This window comes from Empidonax traillii, unplaced genomic scaffold (assembly GCF_003031625.1).
Source record: "Empidonax traillii isolate 1590-97213 ecotype Southwest subspecies unplaced genomic scaffold, ASM303162v1 scaffold195:size1760703, whole genome shotgun sequence".
NCBI classification, from domain to species: domain Eukaryota; kingdom Metazoa; phylum Chordata; class Aves; order Passeriformes; family Tyrannidae; genus Empidonax; species Empidonax traillii.
The window spans coordinates 1,635,137-1,661,089 of record NW_020955388.1 but is presented as its reverse complement, the minus strand read 5'-3'; the positions used below and the strand labels follow the sequence as shown (position 1 = coordinate 1,661,089).

The following is a 25,953-nucleotide window of genomic DNA, read 5'->3' as shown; positions in this document are numbered from 1 at the left end:
TTCTCTGGTTGTTCTCCAGAACTAGGGAACCAAAAAAACTTCTCAAGATAGAAAAAGTGCTTGTAAAACCTTAAAAGGCAGTTGATTCCACATCCAATGCCTTTCAGCTTTCTCTTCTTCCTTCTTTTTTTACAAAGAGGACTAAGCTGCGAATTAAAGTGTCCCTTTAGGAAAACAGGTGGAGGGTTTATTTTTTTGGCTCCTGTCCTTTTGCCTCTCACTGATTTTGTGGTCACTATATCTATAGGCAAGCTCACCTTTCCGAAAGAGTAGATCTGACGCTTCCAGTCCTCATGAGCAGGCTCTGAACCTCCTGAGTGCTTGTTGTCAGTCCAGAGAGAGAGCCATGATGGCTAAGAGGAAGGTCAATAGACTCGGAACTGGTGTGAAGGCTAGTCATGGACTGGTAACTTGGTGTATCCTTACTGCCCGCTGAAGAGCTGCTCAGGTTTGCAGCCCACACAAGACCACCTGATGTAAAAGAGTGCACTGAGGCAGGACTGGAAGCCAAGGAGTGACTTAAGCTTACAACATCTGCATTTAAGTCCGAAGGTTTACTGAAGAGGGGGCTGCTGCTACCACTTTGCCCACCTGCACTGCCCATGCTGCCTGTGCCCGAGGATGGCGATTCCAGGCTGCCTTGCCGTGCCAATGTGGTACTAGGGCTGGGCATTGCCGATGTGGGTTTCACACCTTCAGTACTGGGTGCAGAGGCAGCTTTACCACTTGCCTTGGCACCAAACAACCTAAATGTAAAACAAATAGCTTTAGAGAAACTGATAGCCACATTAAACATTCATGGCGCAACATCCTAAGAGCCAAACTACACATTTTTAATTACTGCTACTAAAATCATGCCTACCTAGTTAACCGATTGCAGCGCAAAATTAAAATTACTTAACCATATCACAATAATCAGAGTTTGTTTCTTTAGATACAGATCTCATTCACTCCTATTCAGATGTGCTCTTTGCACATAGAGACCCTCCCAGAGAGAGGTAAAACAATCACGTTTTTGTCTCAGTTCATAAACAGATTACACTTTCACCCAAATTCATTAATTAAGTGTTCCCAAGTCATTAGCTTTTAAACCTCTCACTTCTCAAATCTGCTAAGATGCTTGCAACAAACACTTGCAAAATCCTTCATAGTTTAATGAACATCTAAGTATTTGTGCAAAATTTTGCTCTTGTTGTTCTTTTGCACAGATGGTCATGCGGTCATCAGTCATGTAGTAACCACTCAGACAGAATAAACTGCACTATGGCTAAATGGGCTCAGTTTGTCTCCAAGGGCAGTAATGACAGAAGTGTATTTCACATAACTTCTTCCAGTAATTCTAGAGAAGAAAATTCTACAGTGATGATGGAAAAATTAATTGCAAATCCTCTAAACTCGAACTAAAATGTCATGTGATGTATTGATGTATTTCTGGAAATATTTAAAGCACCTTAAAATATTAAGGCGCAGCTCATAAATAATTAGTAAATAAATACAAAACTCATTATGATGTAAAGTAAGCATGTCTAATAACAAAAGGATCCATTTTCCATATTACCAAGCCCACAATACTCAGCTGCAGATCCCCAGCAGCCTGGGGATGCTGTTTTGGTAATTAGGCACAAGAGGGCACTATTGGCTTTTTCTCCAGCAGTGCAAGTGCTCCATACCAATTTACACTCCATCCAGATTTATACTTCCAGAAATGCTACAATAGGGCATTTCCAATTGAAATTTAGCCTTGCCAATGTTTGTGACAAAAGATGTAACAAAGCTGCTAAGATAATGAAACGTTTGTAGCTGGAGCTGCCAACAACTTGAAAGCAAATCTAAATCCTTATAATTTAAAGAGCTCTTCAGTTCTCCATCCAGAATACGGCACTGCCTGTTCCAGTGACAGAATGTGCCTGAACACAGTGTCCTTTTTCCCTTTGTGGGTTTACCAGAGTTTTGAAAGGGAACTTCTCTTGTGGCTGAACTTAAAATGATAGAATATCTTGAGTTGGAAGGGACCCATAAGGATGGTTGAGCCCAACTTTTAGGCTTCAAACTGCTGTTAGGGGGATGTACCTAAAGAACAAGGAGCAGCCATTTCAGGTCTGGGAAGGTCTTTAAATCTCAAAGAAATAATTGTGTTGTATAAAAAATATTACCCTTTTATTTTTCTGTACTTGATTCTCTGTTTTTGACAAAATAAGCCCTGAAAAGACTTTTTGCACAGTACCTCAACACACTGAAAATCCTTGCTTTATATATTGCAACTTCAGGAAATGATAGAAATTTACTAACCTTCGAAATGTAGGGGAAGCAATATCTGGGTATTTGGATCCTGGCTGTCTAAGTCCTGGTGTGCCAGAGGCGCTTGCCGAAGTTGGGCTTGATTTAGGAGAACTGGACAGTGAGACACTTTCAGAATCGGACACAGCCACTTTCTCTTTTTCCTTGTCCGTCTGGTTGATGGTGACAGGGCTGGACCGCCCAGACCCAGTCTTGCTTGGCTCTCGCAGCTTGGTGGCAGCAGCACCTGCAGACTTGCTACTCACATTGGAGTCGATGCTGCTGGTGCTGGAGCGGTGGCCGCCCCTGCCAGGGATCCCACTGCCGCTGGATTTTGATGGGCGAGGCAAACTTCGATATTGTAGAGTTGTCTTTGAGCTCACATGCAGGATGCCATCATCCTGGTTTTGGGAACCATCTAAGCTCGTTTTCCTCCCTGCATTGGACTTCCCACCGATGGCTGAAGATTTTGGCATTTTTCCTAGAGTTGCTGACCCGCTTGTGATGGTCGCTCCACTTGCAGTGATTATGGTAGAAGATCCCAACCCAGACTTCTTAAATCCAAATGACCCTGTAGCAGTTGATCTCCCAATGCCAGCGGGAGGCTTTTTTCCTTCATCGCCACTGCTTTTTCCTGCATCCGATGGAGAGCGCTGTATGGAGGCTCCTTTCAGGGGAGTTTTCACTTTTTCTGAAGCTTTTGCATCATCGGTTTTTCCTAAATAAAAGTACATTTGAAAAGGTCACTTGTGTTTAAGCTGTAGTGTCTCAATATCTAATTCCAACACTGTATGACTACAATTTCAAGATGAAAAAATACAGAAATAGAAAAATTGCCCTAAGAAAACAGACCAGTTTGGCCTTTAGTTTCCCATCAGCTTTCAGTAGCAGGTATGACACATTACAGGTAAGCATTAAGTATTAAAAGCTTGAAATTCCCCTGAGGACTTGCAGTTTCATATATAGCTGGAGAATGTAGTTGCAGAAAATTAGCCTGAATGAATTATAAGGAATTTTATTTGACTTATTTTTTATGTTAATAGTATTTCTGTATGAAAGAAATAATACTTGAAAATAAAACATAACATCTAATTAGCATTTCCTGAAGTATGACATTTAATATGCATGTAGAGTCTACTGGTACTTATTGAGTTCTTTCGTTTCACTGATTACATTTGTTTAGCTTATGAATAATTTTGTTCTGGTTTTTGTTACACAAATTATCAGGGAGAGATTACGTTATCATGGTCTGAATCTTCTTGATTTATAACAATATCAATTACATGTATTATATAGTCTCTGTCATATCCTTGATATCTTCTCAAGATTTTTGATTTTCTGAGAGGTTGTCTTCAGTCCTGAACAGGCGCATAACTATATATTTCTATGTAATGTTATTGTAACATTCAGAAAAATTTCTCTTAAGAAATTAAAATGTAACAAAGAGCAACACTGGCAAGTCAGAACTAAATCCATTCCTGTTTTTATCCAGTGCACATTTTATGCTACATATTCCATGACACAGATCAGATCTGGCAAACATACAGATCATTAGTATATGCTTTAAAAATTAAGGCTTTAATTCTATGTTGCATTGTGGCTGCTTGTTCGTCATCAGTTAAACAGATTTGGGAAACTTAGCCTGGCATGCAGTAAACCTTTTGGTACCTCCATTTTTTAATGGATATTAGAAACTTATGATTTCTGTATCCATATGATCACTAACCATGGCAATACTCCTCAGGGATCTTACAGACCAGAGCCTGATCAACGTTTAGCAGTTCTAAATTGCAAAGAAACAAAAGGGGTTCATGAAGGATTTGAATTAATTCTGAGGAAATCTTTGTTAGTTGCCTTTACAACTGGAGGTTGAAGCATGCTTATGTACTATTTTGTCGGGATATGACAAAGCTCCAGAAAATGTCCTACAAAGAATCCACATTTCCATAGTAAAATGATAGATTAGGATTAGATGGCCTTAATAATTATCTGTTCAACAAGCTTTGGAGTCTTTCTTCAAAACTCAATTGCAGAAGTGGTTACTACTTCTCAGAGGCCTTCCAAAACTAGGTAAGAAAGCATCTGGCACTGATAGCATGTAAAAGACATGTTTTTACAACTTTTTTTCTCTCTTAACAGTGGTCTCTGGAACACCCACAGTATCTGGAATATGGGAATTCATTTTTAGTTCAGAAATAATTAAAAATATAATTTTGAGTATCCTCACTTGAACATTCAATCTTTTTGACTCAGCTTCTAATTCTGGACCATTTCTAAGCATTGTTCAATTATCTAAGGTTTTCTAGAGAACAAGGATAAGGCATAGATGAATCAAAAAATACTTTTAAGTATTTCTTAATAGAAGCTGGCATACACAAATGATAGTACAACAAAATGCAATCACCAATCACAGTTTTTGTTGTGGATGCATTCATGTGTGATTAATAAATTATTAGTATGCAGTGTAGTGAACCAGCAGTTATAGAAAAATTAACAATTTAGTATATTATTAAAATCTTGGCTTACAGTCATTTGTGGGAGGAACTATCAATATGTTTACAATTCCTTGTGTCTGTTACAAATATATAATATCCATCAATCATTTTTAGCACACTAAAGATTCCTTACTGCTTATAGATGAATTCTAAGTAAAAAGCTTTGATTTTCAGTACTGTAATCTGAACTACAGAAGTTTCCTACCTGGGGTCTTGAGTGCGCTTGTTCCTGTTTTGTGCCTGGACTGAGCTGTTCCTACTTGTGCAGTCATACCTCTTCTCCAAGATCCGGTCTGTGATATAGAGACAGATGCTTTCTGCCCCCCCTTCTCTGACTCTTCAGACAGCCCTGAGGGAAGGCCTTTCCACTTGCCACTGCTGTCTACACTGCTGTCAAAGTCTTCAGCTGGTTTCTTCAGTTCTTCAGTGCTGCCCCAAGTTTCGCTGTCCGTAACTGAGCGCTTCTCTGAGTCCGTCTTCAGCTACAAGAGATTTGCATGAGAAATGGTCAGTCCAGGCGTCTTCATTATTTGCTGATTTCTTAGATCACAGGAGGGGAGGAGAATAAGCATATTCATTTATTTGCAGCAAGGGCCACAGAAACTTTCCTTCTAAAACATTAGTATCCGCATTACAAAACTTTAAAAACACACCCATTTGGGGAAGACATTTCTCTTTTTTTTCTTTTTTATTTTCAAAAGATTTCATCCCTATTCTTCAGATAAACGTTAATAAAGTGAAACATAATTTCCTCTAATCATCAGTGGTGCTACCCTATTGTTCCTCTACTCTGTCTAAACTTCAGAAGTGAATCACTGTGCTGAGAGGTTTTACTAAAAGCTTGGGTGAGGGAATTTCTAAATACACTACTAAAATCACCTCAGTCTGGTTTCCTGCCTTTTCCTACCCAAACCTTCCACTGACTGAATTAGGAATATTTCTCTAACAGCACAGAGTATGCAGTGCCACCAGTGAGCAAGGTTAACATCTTCAGCTACAGCTGATGGCTATTCTTCTGGTCTGTCTCCACAGAAATGAACTGTGTCCAACAAGAAACTCACTCTAGCTATATCAGCCAGCAGAGCAGCAGAGGCTTACATGAGTGCTACCCATCAGCATTGTGAAGTCAAGCATCTGGGCTCCTGCTTACTCTGAAACTCAGACCTATGCGGATGATACATCACTAAAGACCTAACGATCCTGTGACATCTGTTTTCCCTGGGGCATGTTGATAAGGAAGGGTGTGCTGCAAGGAGCAGCCCAACAAAACAGACAGTGTAGAAGCTGTGAAAGTGGTTTAAATAGAAACGATGGAGGCTGACCCTACCCTCTGTGTTTGACAAGGCTGCCATTCTTTGTGCTGACAGGCTGTTCAGTGTGACTCTTCCTCCTGTGTTTTCCGGCAGACTCCTGACCTCAGCCTCAAGTCTTATTTGCACATTACCACCTGACCAGTCCTGCTTATCTCTGCCTCTTTTTAACAGCAAAAACATGGTGCTGCTCTCAGGTATCACCAACCTAAGAGGGGCTGCAAAGTGGATCACATTCAGGGACAGACTATTCATAATTCTGTGCTGTCACGACTCCTTCACCACAGAGACCCCTCTGTGGCTGTTTCCTAGGCACTCTTGTCATAAGTAGGATTAATACTGATTAGATGACCGACAGATTAATCAGTTCCTGTTTACATATTTGTCATTTGAGGTGTGCAAAATGCAAAAGCTCTCTGCATTTCCATAACTTGATATGTGCTTTGGAGAAGCTAGCACACATTTTGGGTAAGGATTAATTGGAAAAAAAGCCCAAGCAAACATTTACAAAAAATATTGCAGGGTCTTCAGAGGAGAGTTTTCATTAGTTATTGTTACAATATGTGTAACATGTAACAACATGTTCCCAAAACTTTTCTGACAAATGGCTGTAAACACATAATTGTATATCTTTAAAGAAAACTTCATAATTTCCAAAAGATAGCAAATACAATACTTTCTAACAGCCTCTCTTCACCATTATGGTGACTAATTCTCTTTTAATAAGAAAACAGCAACAAAACATGCAATTTCTGCCTCAGGCTATAGCCAGCTCTCACCGTTCCAATCACTTAAAAAGACAGAGAAAGAGATCTCTGTGTTGCATGAGTATGTCTTACACGTGGAAAACAGCTGGCAAAATGCATATTCTGTTCATCTCAGCTTCTGACTGAGATTGCCAGCTATCATGGAGTACAGTGAGTTCTGGTTAATCTGCCTAGTAAAGGCATACTTGATAAAAGTCTGTTCCTAGTCTTCATAATATAAAGCAACTCTGGAATAAAAGTAAAATTTGAATATGTGTGGCATCTGTGTCTATCACTGAACAACCTGCAAATAGAACAGAGGCTTATAGAGCAGCTAGAACATGAGATGACTCCAAAAAACCTACAAAGAGTTAAACAGTCAGCCTGAGATTTCCCGATCCTGATGATGATGCATTGGAACAAGTAAGCCAGAACTAGCCAGCCACCAGTGTTGATGTGAAAGGGAAGAGTCTGATCTCTAGTTAGTAACCATGGAAGACCCTGATGGGGTGGGAAAGGCCTGAAGAATGCTAGCATTTTTATGAATATCTTTGCAAGACTACCACATTGGTATGATACCTGTCCTGCTGGAGATTAAAGTAATTTTCATTTCAAAAGTAACTATATTTCCTTATTGTCTGGGGGGAATGACAAATCCGTATTTTTCTCCTGCTCAGAAAGTCTGCTACAATGTATGTCTACAAAACAGATCTCTGAACTGCAGACACGGGCTGTCGCAGAGGACTAAACGGAATCAAAAGTGTCAGCCTTGAGTCCTGAATATTTGACATCAAATCACTGGAGGCAACCACTCTTCTCCTGTGCTGAGTGTTCAGCCTTGAAGTTCCCTGCCTGTAAACAGGAGATGACATGGTGAAGAATACTTTTGTGCTGGAACAAACTTTTCTGATTTTATTTCTTTTTGGGGGGAAACCAAGCCTGCTAGCATTCTGTATTGTCTTTTTCATTACTTGCACTTTTGAGGGGAGCTGCAAAAAAGTGCGGAGACACCTGGCACAAGATCTTTACATATATACATATGTACACACACGCACACACATGTATTACGTGTATAGTTTGTGGCTGTGTGCTACTTAGAACTCCATTTTGATACTATGCATTGTCAGCTTGCATTGACACTTTCATTCCTGAACCTAGTCAGGGAGAAGAGAAGCTCTACCGTCTGTGGGCTCCTCTGGGAGGATAGGACAGTCTATATATTTCTTCCTTGGTATGTTTCAGCTCGTAAAAGACAAAAACATATCTTATTTTAAACTGTGTTATCTGTTGAAAGAGATACTCCAAATGAGTTGAAGTTAGTAGAAATCTACCCATCACAGACCCAGCCATATTGTGGGTTTTTTGTGTTAGGGCACAGCAGGAGCTGGACAGTTCCTGAGGCTGGGATCAGTGGAGGCTCCCCAGGGTGGGTGGAGCAGGGTCTTGCCAGCGAGCACCTTCAGCAGTGGTGTGTGTCCTGAGAGCTGGGAATCTGAGATGCCAGCCCACAGCTCAAGGTTGGGTCAGTGGGATCCATGGGCTTCTGGCATGCAAGTGTAATAGAGGACTTTATAAAATACAAATATTTCATTTGTTTCAAAGGCATCAATACTAAACAAAGGCATCAAAGGTAACCAATACTAAACTTTTCCATTTGTTATCCTGCATGCTTGTGGGGTGTTGCAACAAATGGCAGAAAAAGCTACTCACCTGGGTATGAGTGTTCTTCCTTGAAGAGGCTGTTATATTGGAATAAGAGCTGACAGATGAGGTCGTATTCAAATCATCCGTGCTGAGGTTGTCAAGAGTGTCACTGAGGCCACTACTAACTGAGCTGCTGTCATCCCAGCTGCAGAGAAAGGAGCACATATACTTTACATACTCTGTGTCAACAGTCAGAAAGCATCTCAAAATCAATAGATGTGATTACTTATTCTTCAAGAGATTTACCAGAAAGTTTTCAATAATTTCCTAATGTACAATGAATATTATTTTTCAGACTTTTAAATTAGTGATTCTCTCACAGTCAAGTATCTGCTTGTTCAATTAATGAAAAATGCAGGTGTCTTTAAAAAATTTAACATCAGGTCTAAGTGTAAGTCACTAAAACAGGTTGTTTCATGCTTCACTGCAATCACATTCCATACACTGGCAGGAAAATTTATTAAGCCTACCTGGTAATGCTAGCCAAAATTTTGATAATAGGTTGGAAAACACCTGATGAATTTCCAGGCTACAAAAAAATAAAAGGAGTATCTCTTCTGCAGACTAACTGTCAGAAGGAAGCCAGTATTTCCAAAAGTTTTATTTTCTTTTCTTCAGTCTTTGTCTAGTGGGTGCAGTGTCATCATTGTACTAATGTCATTCATTGCCCTATCAAAATAGGAACCCATGAGAATACAGTCACTGGAGCTGACAGAGAAAACATTATACATTTCTCAAGAAACAAAGACTGTCAACTCTTCTGCCTTGAGAGACTGAGGCAGAAGATGCAAATGAGAGAAAGGCTACTCTTACAGAAATGTCACTGCTAACTTTCACAAAAGCCTTGCTTTTGTATGGAAGGGAGGTTGATCTGTGTTACTCAGACCTATCTCTACAGAACTGCTTCTCTATGGCATTACATTCTGACTTCTACCTTACTGCAACATACAGCATTATACTCCCAGTTTTGCTACATCTCCACCTGTTAAACATTTTTTGGATTACTGTCAGGCCAAAGGTTTGAAAAAAAATCACCTTATCACTTGCAGTGGGATTCATCTCCTATAGTTTTAACTGTATAAAAGCTAGGTATCTCATTTAAGCTATCTAGATGTCCTCTCTGACTAAGTATAAAAAGCAGGCTCTTCTAGGAGGTAATTCATCCTGGCTTTAAATGTCTCAGGTTTGTGAGATAAACTGTCCACTGAAGGTGCCTCTTTATGTCTTTTCCTCTCCTAGAGAGGGTTGATAAAGCCTCTTCTAGACATATAACTTCTTGAAAGACAAAGGTAGGTGTTTATACATTCTATCAAAGTGTAAAACACAATAGAATGCATAGTATCCTTGCTTTGCTGTAGCCTACATCATGAGCTGCTTTTTAGAAAAAAAAATAAAATCCAATCCCACAGTCAAATTAAAGCTTGGTACTATTACTACTAGTCATTCAGAGCAAACAAGGAAAATATCATGAATCCTTATTTTACATTTGGGGTTTTGGGAGATAGCACCGTTGACAGTGAACTGCATGGCACAGAATGTGTGCTGATGCACCAGAAGGTTCAGTGCACTAGTCCTGTATCATAGCAACTGCAGCAAGCATTACCTTCCTTTAGCAAAACGTAGAAAATTACATTAGTAAGCCAGCTCAGTGACAAGATAAACATATTTCAGAGGGCAAGAGTTTATTATAGAGCTGCACTTTCAACCACTGAGTACAACGTCTAGAAATAAATATGTCTTCTGTTACATTTACAGGTAATAAACACACAAGTGATTTAATAATGAAATTGTAATATCATACACTACAGGCTGTCCACATTCATCTAAGAACCATCTCTGAAGCACTAGTCATTTATGCTTCCTGTGTTTTTCAGTCTAATGTGATACATAATTTCACTGATGCTAAAAAGTCACCATTCAAATGTTATGTACTACATGAGAATATACCTTTAGAATAGTGTTAAGACTGAGAATATTAAAGATGGATAAAAACATAATAATATTAAATGTGATTACATTTTAGAAAAGATAATATTATCTCACTAAAAGATACATTTAAAAAAAGAAACAAAAAATCTTAAGCCAGATCCAAAATGAGGTACTTTCAGAAACAACATGATCTTTTTGTGTATGACTTTCATGTCAACTAATATTTAACCATCAGTTTTCTGAGTCTATCTAGGATCCTGGGCCCAAGATCAACCTTTCATCCTGTTTCTACATATATGTTTTTTATTCTATTCTATTTTATTTTTTGGTACTTAATCTTGTGCGTCTGTTTCTCTGTAAGAAGATTCACATTTTCTAAATTCTGAAATAGTTCAAGTGATTCATTAAATATAACTGTATTCTCTACAACTGAAGTTTTCAGGCAAAAATTAGTATGATTGTGTTTCCTTTCTATCATGGCTTCTCTGGTGTTTCACATTCATCACACCTCACTCATCAGTGGATTATTAGTGGGTTCTGGGAGTTCTCATGGCCATCTTGTAAGATATACAGAAGATTATTTTGACACCTCCACTTCTGATCTTTCAGAGTCATCACTATATTTGTCTAATTTTTTTCCTCTTATAATAGATTCTCAAGAAGTTTTCTAAATTTGGGGGCTTTCATGTAGCAAAATTTTTGCTAAAATTCAGTATGCCTGTAAAAAACAGAAATATCCAAATCTTTTTTCCTTCTGGCATATTTTTAAGGACTGTTAGAGAAACTGATTCCAACTGGAATCAATGCTTTGTAGCAGCCTTTTGAAAAGACGTAGCAAAAACTAAAAACTCCAACAGAACGGGTCATATCAGCCACCCTTTTGGCAATGAAGATTGTTGTTTGTACTTATTTTAGTGCATTGTCCAGAGTTGTTTTAACTTGCTTATGCAGCTCAACTTTTTATCTTTCAGTATTCACTGTTTCTACATTTACAGACCTCTTTCCCAAGTCTAGACAGCATCAGACAAGTAAATATATATTTTTTGGATAATGAAGATGGCTTACTTACAATTTGGAAAAAATCTTGATGATTCATATTAATTTATTCTTTAAGCTGGCAAATACATGACAAAAATATCTGGCAAAATTAAATGTGCATCACTTTGAAATTGAAAACCCATTCTGGGGAGTCTGCAGCAAACTGCAATTTTAGTTCTTGTTCCTCCCACCTCTCAACAAAACAATATTCACTGTCAAACTGCACCTAAGCGACTTAATATAGTCTTTTAATATACTGGCTAAGATTCATCTTTCATTTTCATTTTATCTTTCATTTACTTTTCTCTTTTTCACATATCCTACAGAGTCTAGGGCAGGTTTGGTTAGTACTTCTGACTATTAATGCCTGATATCATTTTGCTTTTAAAAAACACATTTTAGCTACATATAGGTTTAGCAAAATCTGATTTTCTTTTTGTTTTGTGTCAGCCTCATGGCTGATTTCTTTAAAAGAAAATGTCAGCAAATGCTGTTGAGCTTTCTGGGAGACTTAGAGTGCCTTGTTTTGACAAGTTCTGGCAAACTTTTCCTTGGGAAACTTCTAAATCCCCAAGAGGATCTATAGAAGAACCTTGATATGTAGCAAGCCATAATCTGCACATTAAGGATATGCATTTTGCTATTTCTAAGAGAAATCATTTTAAATCTGGATAATTCATAATTATCTTCAAAATCACTGCTTGCATATGCCTGATAAACAAACAGCCCAGTAGCCACTACTCTCACTGTGAATATATATAACACCACAGGTTTTGATAACACAATCATATAGTATTTTTTCTCTAGAAACGCTTCATTAATTTAGTACTTGTAAGAGGTCTGCTTTAGGGATGAATCTGAATTTTGCATTAAAGCAAGATGCCTTCTGTAATTTTTCAAAGAAGTTGAAAGTTCTGTAACAAAAGGAGCTATATGAAGCATGATTGAAGCCCCTGGTGTACGAAACTTCCTGCAACTTGTAAGATAGTAGGTGACTGCTTTAGCATTTTTTAATAAGTTGGACACCAGTTAAGAACTTCTAGTTTCCTTCAGAGCTTAGCATTTGACTTGTAAAAGATATAACGCATGGAAATGCAGGCTTTGAACCTAAAGTTAGCTGCAGTGATATCTTAAAATTTAGGTTACCATCAACTCAAATTGCATATCAAAAACCAGAAGGTCTTTTTTGGGCTTAATATTTCTGTACCTCAGCTTTACATCTCTAAAATGGACACAATACATGCATAAATGAGTTTGAGAAAAAGACTCTGGGGATATTCAGACAATACACTAGAAAGCATCTTAAGGCAAAAAATTTCAAATGGTAGATGATAAATGAGTGGCTATTATTATGATAAATAACAAAGAATACACAAAATGTCAGATTAACTGCTTTAAAACTGAGCACTCTCAATCTACACATTATAAAAAATAAGGAATCTAGAGATTGGGGATGTTGTTTTGCAGCCATGATTGTCCAAAGACGATTGTCCAAAAATATATGTGCACAAGAAATCTGACTTAAGGTTACAAAGGCCACCCTTTTGTTACTTCTGAGTGCTTTTGCAACCTCATGAGGTTCTGTTCACACAACATGAGTAACACTCAGCTTTATCTTTGTAATTCTGATCCTTCCATCACTTTAATTGTACACCAGACTGAATCTGAGCAGGGGAGTTATACAGCAATAGAAATGCCCCTCTACCTTGGGTGCTAGGACAAGTGTCCCAATCATGTGATAGGTACCAAAGGGTGGCTTCTCTCCCATACCCTGGTTAGATTGATGGTCACTGTGCTACACCCTTCATCCAGAAACACACCTCTTACTTTCTGTCTTTGCCTAGTAATAATACTTCTGCTGGAGAAGACTTCCACATTGTCCATAATTGGGAAGGTGGCTATGAATATTGTACACATCCCAGAGCTCCACAATTTGCTCCAAATGCTTCAAGCAAAGTTTTGACTCCTTGATCATATCAAATACTCCATACAGTTGAGAAATGCAGAACTTGCTATCTACACAATTGGTTAGTTTCCACTGTCACTCTTTGTCTCACTTTCATTAGTGCGTGCTTGTACTGAATAGATCTTATAATAATCCTCTCATTGACCTCCATAGTTGTTCTGGGAATAGCAAGGTGCCTGAAGTCAAAGTACCCGGTACTTAACATCAGTATGTAGAGCTGAACAAAGATTATAAACACATTCCAACAAGTATTCCCTTAAACAGAAATATAAGTTGCATTCAGCTGTGCTCATGAAACTTTTTTGTTTGCTTTCTGCAAGTATCTGGGTTTTTTCTGAGTTCACATGCTGATATCTGTGAACCAAATAAGGAATATTTTATACTAAATAAGATATTATTTCACACAGCAGGTAGGTAAGCAATACGGCAAAGTTGCAGTTTAACTGTAGCCTACATAATAAAGATCTGCAGAAAATATGCAACACATTTGACTAGATTTTTGCATGATGACTGAAAATACAAAACGCACTGCTTTAGGAAAGTGATGAATTCTGAAGGTACATGACAAGAGGAAGTGGTATTGACAATATGTATTAGCTCCATGGATACCTAAAAGGTTATCCTTTCAAAGGATTTATTTCAGAAAATTAATGTAGTCTAATTGCAGACACGACATGACAGAGCACCCAATCACAATCACTGCTCCTTCCACCCTTCCTGTTTCCATTTTCATCATTTTCCTGCAAACGCTTAAACTTGCCAGCTCACTGAAGTCCACCACACTGATAAGCTGGGCCAATTCTTGGAATTTGTTTCAACATTGGCATACTTCATTAATTTTTGAGCACACCTCCAGCCGAAGTGGCCTAAATATGCAAATGAGAAAGCTTTTCACTAGCAGATCATCAGACATATGAAGGCAGCAAGACTCCAATCAATGCGCCATCAAGGATTATGAAAAATTATGGTTCTTTCAATGCATCTAGCCCCTGGTATAATTTGACAAGTTGATGGCATTTTTTTCTTTCGTTCATTACCCATTTCTGTAAGCAGAAGCAGGATCTACAGCTTTCAAAATAGAAAACAAAATCAAAAGCTTTCCTATGAAAGTATTCATTTAATCAGAATAACTGTTCTATCTAGGAAGGTTTGTAACTGAATGAAAATAGCACTTTATTTGTCACGTACTTTGTATTGCACATGAAGGGCTTTAGACTACAGCAGTAGACACACATCCCTGTGTGTCTTGCCTAGGAACGATAAATCTTTATTCACATTCTTGCTAATTCCACTGGATGGAGTGGTTTTAGAGGACAAATGAGACAGCAGAGATCATGAAAAAAGAATAACACTCAGAGCTAAGCAGCAACTTGACTTCTGAATGTCTGAGGATCTACAAATCTATACTAAGAGCAGATCAGTGGCGAGCTGTGATCGCTCTTTGTTTTATGTCACTGAATTCCTAGATGATGCAGGTCTCCCTGCCTCCCTCTTAGAGCCTCTGGATGTTGCTAAACAATTTTTCATAGAAACAGTAGAGGTAGGAGAAACACCAGCAATTTCTTTGATTATAGTATAACCTCCTTCCATGTTTTCTAAATAAGATGCAAGTACATTAGTCTACTGCAGTGGCTAGGACTGGGACACCCTCAGTTACACTGGATACTTACTGAAATTACCCAAAAGTGCCCTAAAAACACAAAATCCCTAGACTTAGCCACCTGTGAGGTGAATGGTTACCTGGGGTGTAACATAATTTGTGTCAGTGATGTGCAAGGCATTTACATTAAATGGGAGTGAGGAAATCAAATGCTGGCTTTTAATCACCCAGGCAGTTAACAGACAAAGGCAGGTACATCCAAAGAATAAGCAAGAAAGACTGGAGAGTTAACAGCAAAGTAAAGGACTTAAACTATATGCCCACAGTAGAAAGCTTGAACTTAGTACACCTTTCCTTACTGTATTCATACAAGTTAAACTCTGCAAATGGAAGATAGAACTCCTGGACCATCAGTCAGTGCTTAAGTTAGTTTTACATATGTAAAATCCATAAAACAGGGAATACACTGCAAAATCAACCTCTCCAGCACACTCCATGGAGGTGGACATTGCTTCTCTATAGCACACCAGTAAAGTGAATATTAACATGCTGCTCATGAACATCCCAAGCAGCTCATGAACTCTCCTCTCTGACACCCATATTTCAGGTCATGTCTCAGGAGAGTAAGGCAGGACTCAGCCTAATATAAAGACTTTATAGTTACTCCTCTAATTGACTTTTGAGAACTGAAATGATCTCTTAGCTTATTAAGATGAAATGATGAGAAAATAATTGGACGGTTTTACTTAAAGCAACTCCTCACTAACATGCCAATATATCAGCTGGCTAAGTTTCTCCTTCAAAGTTCAATTCCACATAAATTAATCCCTTTTAAATCTCCTACTATGATCTCAGCTGCTCATTATTCGTGAAACAGCTACACTGACCCTTCACAGGCAGATTCGAGATGGCACAGAGTTCATAAAATCAATACTTTGCTTCATTCCACAAACTGTGAGAGCCAAAGTCCCGGTCCTGAATCAAACCAGAAACTTGCAAGAGCTATAAATTTCATTATAGCTATTCTATGCTCATACCTAAATGAAAACATAGCCAGTTCAACTCATACTTTACCACTTTTTACTCAGCAAGTGTAATGCATTACCTGTCATACCCAAACAAGGCAACCTCTGAAGTATTAATCCTGAATTACTTTGAAGTCACAGATAGAAAATCATGATAGAAAATCATCTATATTTCAAAATGCATGCATTCAGCATATTCTAAGGAAAATTGTTTACAATTAAAAAGAATAGAAATGCATTCATGCATCTGCTTTCATGCAGTTATCACTTTGGAAGGATTTTTTATTTCACACTGGAAATTTTTTTATAAGATGATTCAATTAGAAAATTATATTCTACTACAGAAATTACTGCTAGCCCAAGAGCACAATTAGAGCAAAACGCATTTTTGCAAGGTCAGTGAATTTCCATATTCTTCCAAGCTTTAAGAAATAATTTAGTTCTAGTGCCTGCAGGGATAAAAAAAATGAATTGATGGAAGATTTACATTCCTTGAGATAATTATACATACCTTGTAAAACTGCATGCCCACATCTCAGGTTCTGAATAAGAACACCTTCTAGTTTCCACTTATTTCTGAACACAACACTTAATCTGATGTGATAGGAACAGCAGAAATTCACTAACTAGCTCTAAATTCATAACAGAATGTATCAACAATCACAAGAAATTTTGGAAAATGGAATTTAGGCAAGTGTTACTTGAATAAAACTATAAATATCCAAAAAGGAAGATATTTTATTTCTGTAAAGTACAGGGGTTTTTTTACATGAGGCAGACACACAGCATCTATATTTAATTATATTTTAAATATTCAATGTAAGGAGGTAAAGCAAGGTGTAAGGAAGTAATTCCATCAAGAGCTGTTGACAATATCATAACAAGCCAAGAGAAAATCTTTTGGTGGAATATCTTCCTGCTGCTGTTTGTTAAATTTTCTACACACTGGATCCAAGAGATGTTTAATTTTTTCAAATGCAGACTCAGACAAGTTAAGTAACGCCTTGTTACCTCATCACTTTAAGAAGTAAAACTTTCATTCTTCACTTTGTATACAGCGAATTCACATCCCAAAAAGTGAAAAGAGAAATGAGGTCCCCCAAGCATAAAGAAATATGTCATGGTATCCACATTTGTATTTGAAGGAAAATAATACTGAAACCAGCACCATAAACACTCTGAGATAAGCAGAATTTCCCATTCACCTTTGAAAACTGTCAGTCAAGAGCTTCAGCTGGGACAGAGGTATTGAAATATCAAATCTCTTTACTCAACCTTGTTACAATACATTAAGAAACCAAACAGATCCTCCTGATAAGTGTTCAGAGGAGAACTATTCCCAGTAATTATTTGCCTGATGTCAAAATCCTGATTTACTGGTAACTTCCTCTGTTGTGTACCTTCTCTCACGCTTAAGAATATTTGTTGCCAGAACTACCTGTCCCATTTTTGCTTACGTGCAGAAGCAGGGATTTATTTTTCCTACTTGCAACTGATAAAACTCAATCTGAAAAAAACAGTGCACATGACTATGTTAGCAGAATGATAAGTAAGTCTCTCTTCATTCTGCTCCTGATACTCATCCTATAAACCTCCATGAAATAGCAGGATTTAAATACAGCAGTTCTACATAGCTTTGCTGTTGTGGTAAAGCAAGGTTTGGAGTTGGTTTTGTCTTGTGAGCAATATTTGTTACCCCAAAGTGTCGTTTGCTTAAGATGGAAAGATGTGGCAGGCAGAGACTAAACCAAAATTATTATATTTAATTTGTAATTTCACTAGGCTTTTTTTTAATCATCCTTTACAATTGTAGGCTGAAAGTAACAACATAGGATGGGACACCTCCTATCCTTGTCTCCCTGTGCAGCACTCCATGATAACTTTACCACAACATGGCAAAACACGGTCCCAAGGCTGACAGCCTTGCACTGCCTTCCAAGCAGTAAGAAGAGCAGGGGATGCTTCCCTGAACTCATGAGCGCTGTCAGAAATGCTGTACCTCTGGAAGTGTATGATGAGTTTAATCTGGGAAGTGATTGGAAGCAATGGGCTTCTTCCCACAAACCCTTGTACGAAGTATTTTTTCCGTGTAGATGTCAAGATGAGCTGCTGGTTTATTGAGTTTAGCAGTAAGTTGTGACTGTGGGAAAAGGTGCTAGTTCAATGCCTAAATGGCTTCTTAATAAAAATCTTTCCCCTTGAAACTCTTTGAAAGCTTGAGCCACACAAATATTTTCAGATAACAAGGTAAGCCTTTTACCCGAAACCTAATAGGATTACTTGCTTGTAGTTACCAACACGATAACAACCTGTCTGGCAAAGGGCAAGTTTCGCAGAACACAAAGCTGTTTCTTCTCTTGTTTCGTTTGCCAGGATTGTCTCTAACACATCTTGCTTCTTTCCCAGATTTTGCTGAGTAAAGACCTTTCCTGCTTTAGCAGAAAGTAGGAAGGGGCTTTGTCCTACCTGTACATGACCTGATTTTTAGCATAATTTAGTAAGGACTAAAGGCTTCAATACTCATCCTCTCTGTGCATCTGGCCTTCAGGGTCTTGCTCATCACCACTGACTTTGTAAAACTGATAGCTGATTTTAATGAAACTTTGCAGAAAACATAAAACTCAAAAAATCATATTTCGTAACTCTCAAGCAAATACACAGCCATATAAGGAGAGAGGTAAAGCAGAAGTATCTCTGAGAGGAAATGTGCAATATGAATTAAATATATCAGACATTCAAGACTTTAAATAAAATCAGACTGCTTAAAAAAAAGGAAAAAAAAAATTAATGCAGTTTAGGCATACCTCTATTCTCTTTTTAATAAATAAGTTCATGGAACATTTTTATTCAAGCTTGAGAATTGGAGATGTTAGGATTTTTAATTCCTTCTAGCCTTTTCACCCATGAAGGTAAGGTTGTTGAGTTTAGAAAACATGGATTTCAGAACCAAAGTTATTTGCAGAGACTATCTAAGCATTTATTTGATATTTGATATTTTTTATAATTCCTCAAATGTTCAACATTTTCTTGCTTTACATTACAGAGCTAACTTGGTGTTTAGGTTATTGACATTGTAAACTCTGTTTGAAGGGTTTAATATTATCTTTAATCCTAACCTGTGCCAGGCTTTTGCAGCAAATCTAAATGCTATTCATTTGCACCTTATGTAATGTTTCTGCTTTTCATATGGTCATTAACAGCAATCATTGATAGTAATGGCAATTTAATTGTGCTCAGAGATCCCAATTGTCATTGATGCCAGAAATTTTCAAACATATTCAAATTTCTCTTGTGAAAACTAAAAAAAAAAAAAAATTCACTCATAATTTAATGCAAAACCACAGCCAAAATATGAGAAATTCCTACCAAAAGGAATGACATATTCTGATCAAGTCTGTAAAGATACACAATGAAAAACAATAACTAATTTTTATTCATCCTAAACTTTTTGATATTCTTTCTAGTCCAGTGACAGATGTTTACTGGAGGCATTGGTACCCTCTGTTTTATAAACAGTTTTCTTCAAAACAAGAAAAACATAAAGCCTTTAGAAAGTTGTAGTCTTTCTGCTGCGTAACAGAATAGTTCCCTTGTCGGTTTTTAGCTGAAATTTCAGAAAAACAGTACATTAAAAGCACCCTACCACCTGCAAATGAGGCAGCGTTAATGTATCTCCCTATGAGTTCTCTTTCCAGTGGATGAAAGCACTGGAATTACTACTATTGCCAGATTGACTGAAAGAGAAAAACGGTACTCATGCTTTTAAAAAAGGAGTCATTTCAGCCTGTAAGCATCTTCAGGAGGAGAAAAACAATGCCTCGTCTCCCTGCAGGAAAATAAATAACTCCCTGAGTCAATTTACTCCCCTAACATATCAGAATCTATCAAAAGTTTAAGGAATTTAGTTCTGGCCATTTGCAATGGATTCTGGGTCACTGGGAAGCACACTGAGGTCAACACCAAAAATTTTGTGCTAGGATCAAAGAAGTAATGAAGGACAGTGACAAAAGCCCTCTGGTTGGTTCTCCCCAGCCCACCATGCAAACGTGCTTGAGAAATGGCAGCATCAGACAGAAAGTAGGAGAGAAGGAGACTTTGGCACTCGAGGTGTCTTGTCCATCTGCTAAGGTATAGGTGCCAGTCCCACTGCATCCTTCTGGAGACACACTTACCTGCTGGGCACCAGGGGCAGGATCTTCCCAGGCACTTCACTTTGCTGCATAGAACATCTCATCTTAGAGCCAGTTTAAACATCTCTCCAAAATGATGATTACATTTGGCTTGCTAGGGTGACACATTTTAAGTGCAACTTATCCTTGAAACTGTGTGAATTTTTAATTAACTTTAGTAATATAAAAAGTAAGCTTGATATTTATTGATATTTATTTTTACCACTCAGAAAATCCCAAACCCAAATGAGCTATAGAAGTGGGGAAGTGAATCTAAAATTATCAAGAAAAAGAAAAAAAAGAATGCATCCACACTTCTTTCAATTCAGTTTTTCTACAGGAAAAAGAGAACAAAACCACCATAATGGATAGGCATTAAGTCTGTAGTTCAGCTAGAAAGAGAACAGAAGGGGCTAGAATCCTCTTCACCACTTGCTAGGAGACCTGAGAATTAAAATTCTCATCTGCAGTGTTGCAGAAAGAATTAGGTTGCAAGAAGAGTAATAAAAAAGTGGACATCAAAGGATTGTGGAAATATGATGAATCGCAGTGGAGAGGGACACCAAGCACAAATCCTGCATGAAAAAAAGGGCGGATGTCACCTACAAAGGTCAGACCTCTAGACATTAGCAGAGAGAAGAGAGTTTGGAGAATTGAATTACTGCATTGTCTCTACCCTTGTCACATACAACCAGACAAAGGGCACTACCGACAGCAGCAAAGGGCCTGCAGCAAAAATCCTCATCTGCAATTCTAGCACACAAAGTATGCTGTCTTTATCTTATTTGAGTATTTTGTGTACTCATTTTTTCCTTAAATTGCCCTGTTCTCTCTCACTTAGCCTAAAATTCAGATAATCTTCGCTCTCTGACAGACCACATAAAATTATCAGAAGCAGCAGAAATTAAAGGGCAGAGGGTCTGCAATAGTGAGAACAGGTCATGGTAGGCTGGAAAATTCGAGTGTAAACTTGCCTGTTAAACTCCCCAGCACATACAATACGGACAACTGCTAATCCTGTCTCTTCTACAAAGAATCAATTCTTATAATAGGTACGACTCTCTTCTTTATAAAAGTCTTCACTTCCATATCTAATGTCCCCAAAATTTCAATTTTCAGGAAAGGTACAGGCTTACTGGCATAAATACAAATCACAAAATGTCCTAAAATGATTTTGAAGAACTAAAATTGGAGTAAAGGAATAGTACCTTATATTGAGAAACAATTAAGATTATTGTGCTAAAACATAATAGATAGGATCAACTATGAGAGAAATAACCTTTTATGTCAGTAATAAGTTGCAAAGAAATAAATGACGGCTACCATTTTCCTTTGGAGCAGCATGGAAGAAGCTTCTGTAAAAAACACTACTCCCTTTTCTTGACTATATTGCTTCAGTCACTGCAAAAGCAAAGGAGCAGCAGTATCATAGTGGGAATTCTTCATTTGCCTTGCTGCCTTTTATGGCTTTTTCCAAAGGAGGAGAACACCAGAGAGAATAGTCAGAGGACCTCTGACCTTGCTTCACTTTTTGCTAACTCACTGAGATAATAAGGATGCTTGCTCTCTTATCCTTCATTCAAATATCTGATTTTCAGTTGACACCTCTAACGTTGCCTTGCATCTAACAGAAATTTGTGTGAACTTCATATTGTATTCAAGTAACACCATTCTGATGTTCTGATTGTGAGATACTTAAATAGAGATTATTGTTATAAATGTGATAGCTGCATGAGTTAAAGATTCACTGTTAATAACCACATTAAAACTGGTTATTATAAAGAATATATACACACAGTTGGAAAGAAAAGTGGCCATAGGGTACTCTATGTTCAGCAGTGAAGAACTGCATGTGTTCCTCTCCCTTGGTATTACTTCTCTTTCCCTGCTGAGGTACTTGATACATGCACTGGATTAAGCACACACTAGTTTTTTGCTTGTACTAATTCTCCAGAAATCTAGGCATTGAGCCAAAATGTCACTGTAATTAATGCTGGTGAAGAGTAAAAACAGAAGTCCCAAACCAAAGTTCAAGTTGGAAGACAGCTACAGTCGTCTGCAAACCGAGTTGTCCATGACTTGACCAGCTTTGGGAGGGTGCCTCCCATATACAGAAAAGAGAATCCGTTACAGATAATTTCTAAAAACATCACAGGGTTCCTTCTTATAACAAACAGGAAGACTCCAATGGATTTTCATTCACTTATTCAAGCTTTTTCTTTGAAAAATTGTAACTTTGACTTCTCCCTCCTCTTATTAATATATGTCTATGAGTCAGGAATGGTCTGCCTGTAACACAGAGAAGTCCAGGAGTCTCCGAAGACTGACAAAATACTCGGCCTCCACTTTTTTTGCTGTAACATTGCTATTAAAAGCATTTAGCTGAGTTGAACATGACAAGCTGCTGGTTCAGGCCTCTGGTCATACTCAAATCTGTCAAATGTGATGGCTTACACTTGGGCATGCTGGAGTGTGCAACCTTGGAAAATAAACAAGCCATTAAGGGCTCTCTTGTAGATTGTGCAGCGAGTCCATCTCATTATATCTTTCTTCCTTTCCACTATCAAAATATTCTGTCAGTAGAAGGCAAGATACTCATTTGTTAGAAAAAACCCCAACAACTAACATCTACTGATATTTGATTCTCTGTTTATTATTCTTTGTCTTATCAAGTATTTCACTTTAGGTTTTTCTAACAAATTTTTGGTTTTTTGTTTGCTTGGTTTTTATGGTGTACAAACTTCTACCAGAGTTTGCCTGAAGGAAATATTCACTATTTTATTTACAGTTTGATTACTGAAAGTAATTTCTTTTAAAATCCCTTACTTGGGACACTCACAAAAGTAGAAGTCTCTTGGGGAAAAAATGAAACAAACTGAGCCATAAACCAGCTTGACAAATTTTAAATTGAAAAGTGACACTGAAAACAATGAAATATATTTCATAAAGCAGCACACAATTAAATACCTGGTCCTAGCTAGCCTTTTAAAGGGATTTAGAAATTCATAAGGATAATGAAAAAGATACTTTTTTTTTTAATATTAGAGTTAAAAAAAGCGCAACCCTTTATGTTCTCAGGTATAAATGATCCCTAAACATCCTTTCCCTAGGATTAGCATTTTCCTAGGACTATCCCTTAGAGAAAAGATTTTTTCTTTATTAAACCATAACTTAGAGGATTTTCAGCACTTACTTCTGAGTGACTTGACTCAAAATACAAATTTCTTGATGTTATATAACATCAATTTTTCTTTCTGACATGTAGGATTTGGGTAGAGACCAAAATTCTCACCTGTAGATGTCTAAACTGCGACACTTAAGCAGTTAAGGACACCACCTAATGGCCTGATTTTCCCAGCTATTGCACACCCTTCAATATGTTGAGAGACAATCTGCCTAAAATTATAGCAAATAATGGATCTGAGCAGGGAAAGCAAGAAGGTTTATTGCTTCTTTGTTTCTATCTATTACTCCCAGATATGAGACAGACTAATTTCCCATGTTAAATTATCTGAATTAATTTCTTAGCCTCTTTTTATTTTTAAATTTTGAAGGGGGAGGAGTTGGTTTACTCCTGAGTACTAAGTCTTCATCTATTATACACTGCTGCTTTTTATTTCTCTGAAATCAATGAACTTTACAAATACTGAGGAAGATTTAATGAGAAACTGCTTAAGTGTCCTGGTTAATGCTGCTTGAAAAGATCCTTCCATTTCAAAGTTAATAATTACTAAGTTAGGTTTTGAACGTAGGGTACATCAGACTTGACAGCTTTTCCCAAAGAAAGGTTGTGCTTGATGATTATTTTAGGGGAGCAAGATCTGGTGAATATTCATGTTCCAAACCTAAATTCACTACCTCAAAGATCTTCAAACTAGCCATTTGGTTTCCTCTGCATTTTGTAACATGTCCTAAGTGCCTCTTGCAGAGAGAATGGGTGACACAAAAGAAGAAACACTAAATTACCTTTTCAAGACTACCTCTTCTCTCTGCAATTTCATTAAAATCAGTAGAAGTTTGTGACACGTCTTTTAACAGGTTACCCTCCACACTGAAGTCTAGTTTTTGGTACTAGGAAGGAACATCTATTGTCATCCGCAATTGCTCTCCCAACAATAAGAAAATTACTTTTGCATTTCAGTATATGGCATTATAGCTGGAGTATACAGAGCCAGTAAAAACCCCAAAATCTGAACCCTCTGAGTGACTGAAGAGAGAACATAGCATAGAGCTGGTGTAAGAAAAAATGTGCCCCAGATGGAGAAACCTAGTACAGTATTGAAAAAAAGTAGTTCGCAGCATGAAGCACTGTGAAAGACTTGTCTTTGAAATGGTGTGACAGTTCAGGGTGAACTGCTGAGCCACCATTTTCCTAGCAAGTCATATTTCATAGCCAATATTACCTTGTGCAACTGAGAAATTGCCTCCTAAGGCCACTACAGGCAACACTGTTCTATGAATCCGTAGAAAACCTACACCCCAATGACTAACCATCCGAAGTAATGAGGTCTTCAGTTACTCTCATTTCAATGGGACATAAAAGTTATTAGGATTGAACATGACTTCTCAGTGATGAGAGTAGAACACTGTATGCAACTTGAAAAAGATAAATTAAAAACGTAAAGGAGCTTTCCATAGCTTAAAAACATTCTGTCATTAGGAAAAGATCTTTTATTTTCCCTTGCTCATCCAACAGTTCCATGCTTGCTCCAGATGTTCTATTTGGAAACATCACAAACAAATAATATTGGGAGCAGGGAGAAGGAAGAAGAGCTGACAGTCCCATTGACGTGACGGCTGCCTGGTAGAGATGATTAGAAGCCAGGGACAGTGTTGGTAAGCAAAGATAAGCAGGAGACAATAACCAAATCCTACTTATACCTGCCAATGCCTTGTTTACCCAAGCTCAAAGCTCTTTTTGTAGGCTAGTCATGACCTCACCTCCCCCAGTGACAATCCTCCCTTGCATACTGCAGCAGTGACCTTTTCCTACGGGGCTCAGCAGCACTAATCCACCCTGTCAGCCATCCCAGGAACCACTTCTATCTTTAACCTTCATAAAAAACGTTAGGCATCGTGGTAAGCAGAATTAGAAGCTGCTGCCAGAATCAAATCATTAAGGCCAAATGAGTTCATCGACATTGTTGTCACTACAATGAATAACCTAATCTCAATTGCTGTAAAAAATATTGATTAAAACAAAAGATTCTAAAGATGTGGCTGCAGTTATTTTCAAGAAAGTGCCTGCAGAGTAATGGAACCTGAAAACAGAATTCTGAAAAAATATCTGTTTTCTTCTAATTTGAATTATTTAATGTAACTTCATTGTCACTTTTTTCCCAATCAGTTTACTGTGAATTGCTTTTATTTAATTTGTTATTCAGATATTTGATGGATGAAAAGAATCTTGAAATGGCTAAATTTCATTTTGGTTTACCATTTTGTCTAGTAAAAATGCTTACTACAACCTGCTCTGGGGGTTAGCATTCAATTCATCTACAGTGTGCACGCAGTTGCATAATACCAGAAAGTGAGTCAGGAGATTCCTCTCCTTGATTAGACAGGGAGCTCTTTCTGAGTCCTCACATAGAAGGTCTGGGAGGCCTCTGTTATTTTATAGCAGAAATCAATACCAGTGAGAGGGGTTATTGAAAGCTTTATGAAATAGCTTTTTCCAAAAATCTATAGCAAAGG

General features: G+C 37.7%; 1 protein-coding gene across 8 annotated transcripts in view; it reads right to left on the bottom strand.

The window, feature by feature from the left end:
* The window catches only part of NAV3 (neuron navigator 3), a 376,614-nt gene that overhangs the window by 56,624 nt on the left and 294,037 nt on the right, over positions 1–25,953 (bottom strand). For 7 of the 8 annotated variants that reach the window (XM_027886771.1, XM_027886774.1, XM_027886768.1 and 4 more), the window contains 4 exons: positions 8,539–8,677; positions 4,978–5,254; positions 2,290–2,995; positions 258–746 (listed from right to left, as the gene is read on the bottom strand). In XM_027886771.1, coding sequence (XP_027742572.1) covers positions 258–746; positions 2,290–2,995; positions 4,978–5,254; positions 8,539–8,677 — 1,611 coding nt within the window. The remainder of the gene's footprint in view (positions 1–257; positions 747–2,289; positions 2,996–4,977; positions 5,255–8,538; positions 8,678–25,953) is intronic. The other variant, XM_027886773.1, reaches the window with a different exon arrangement.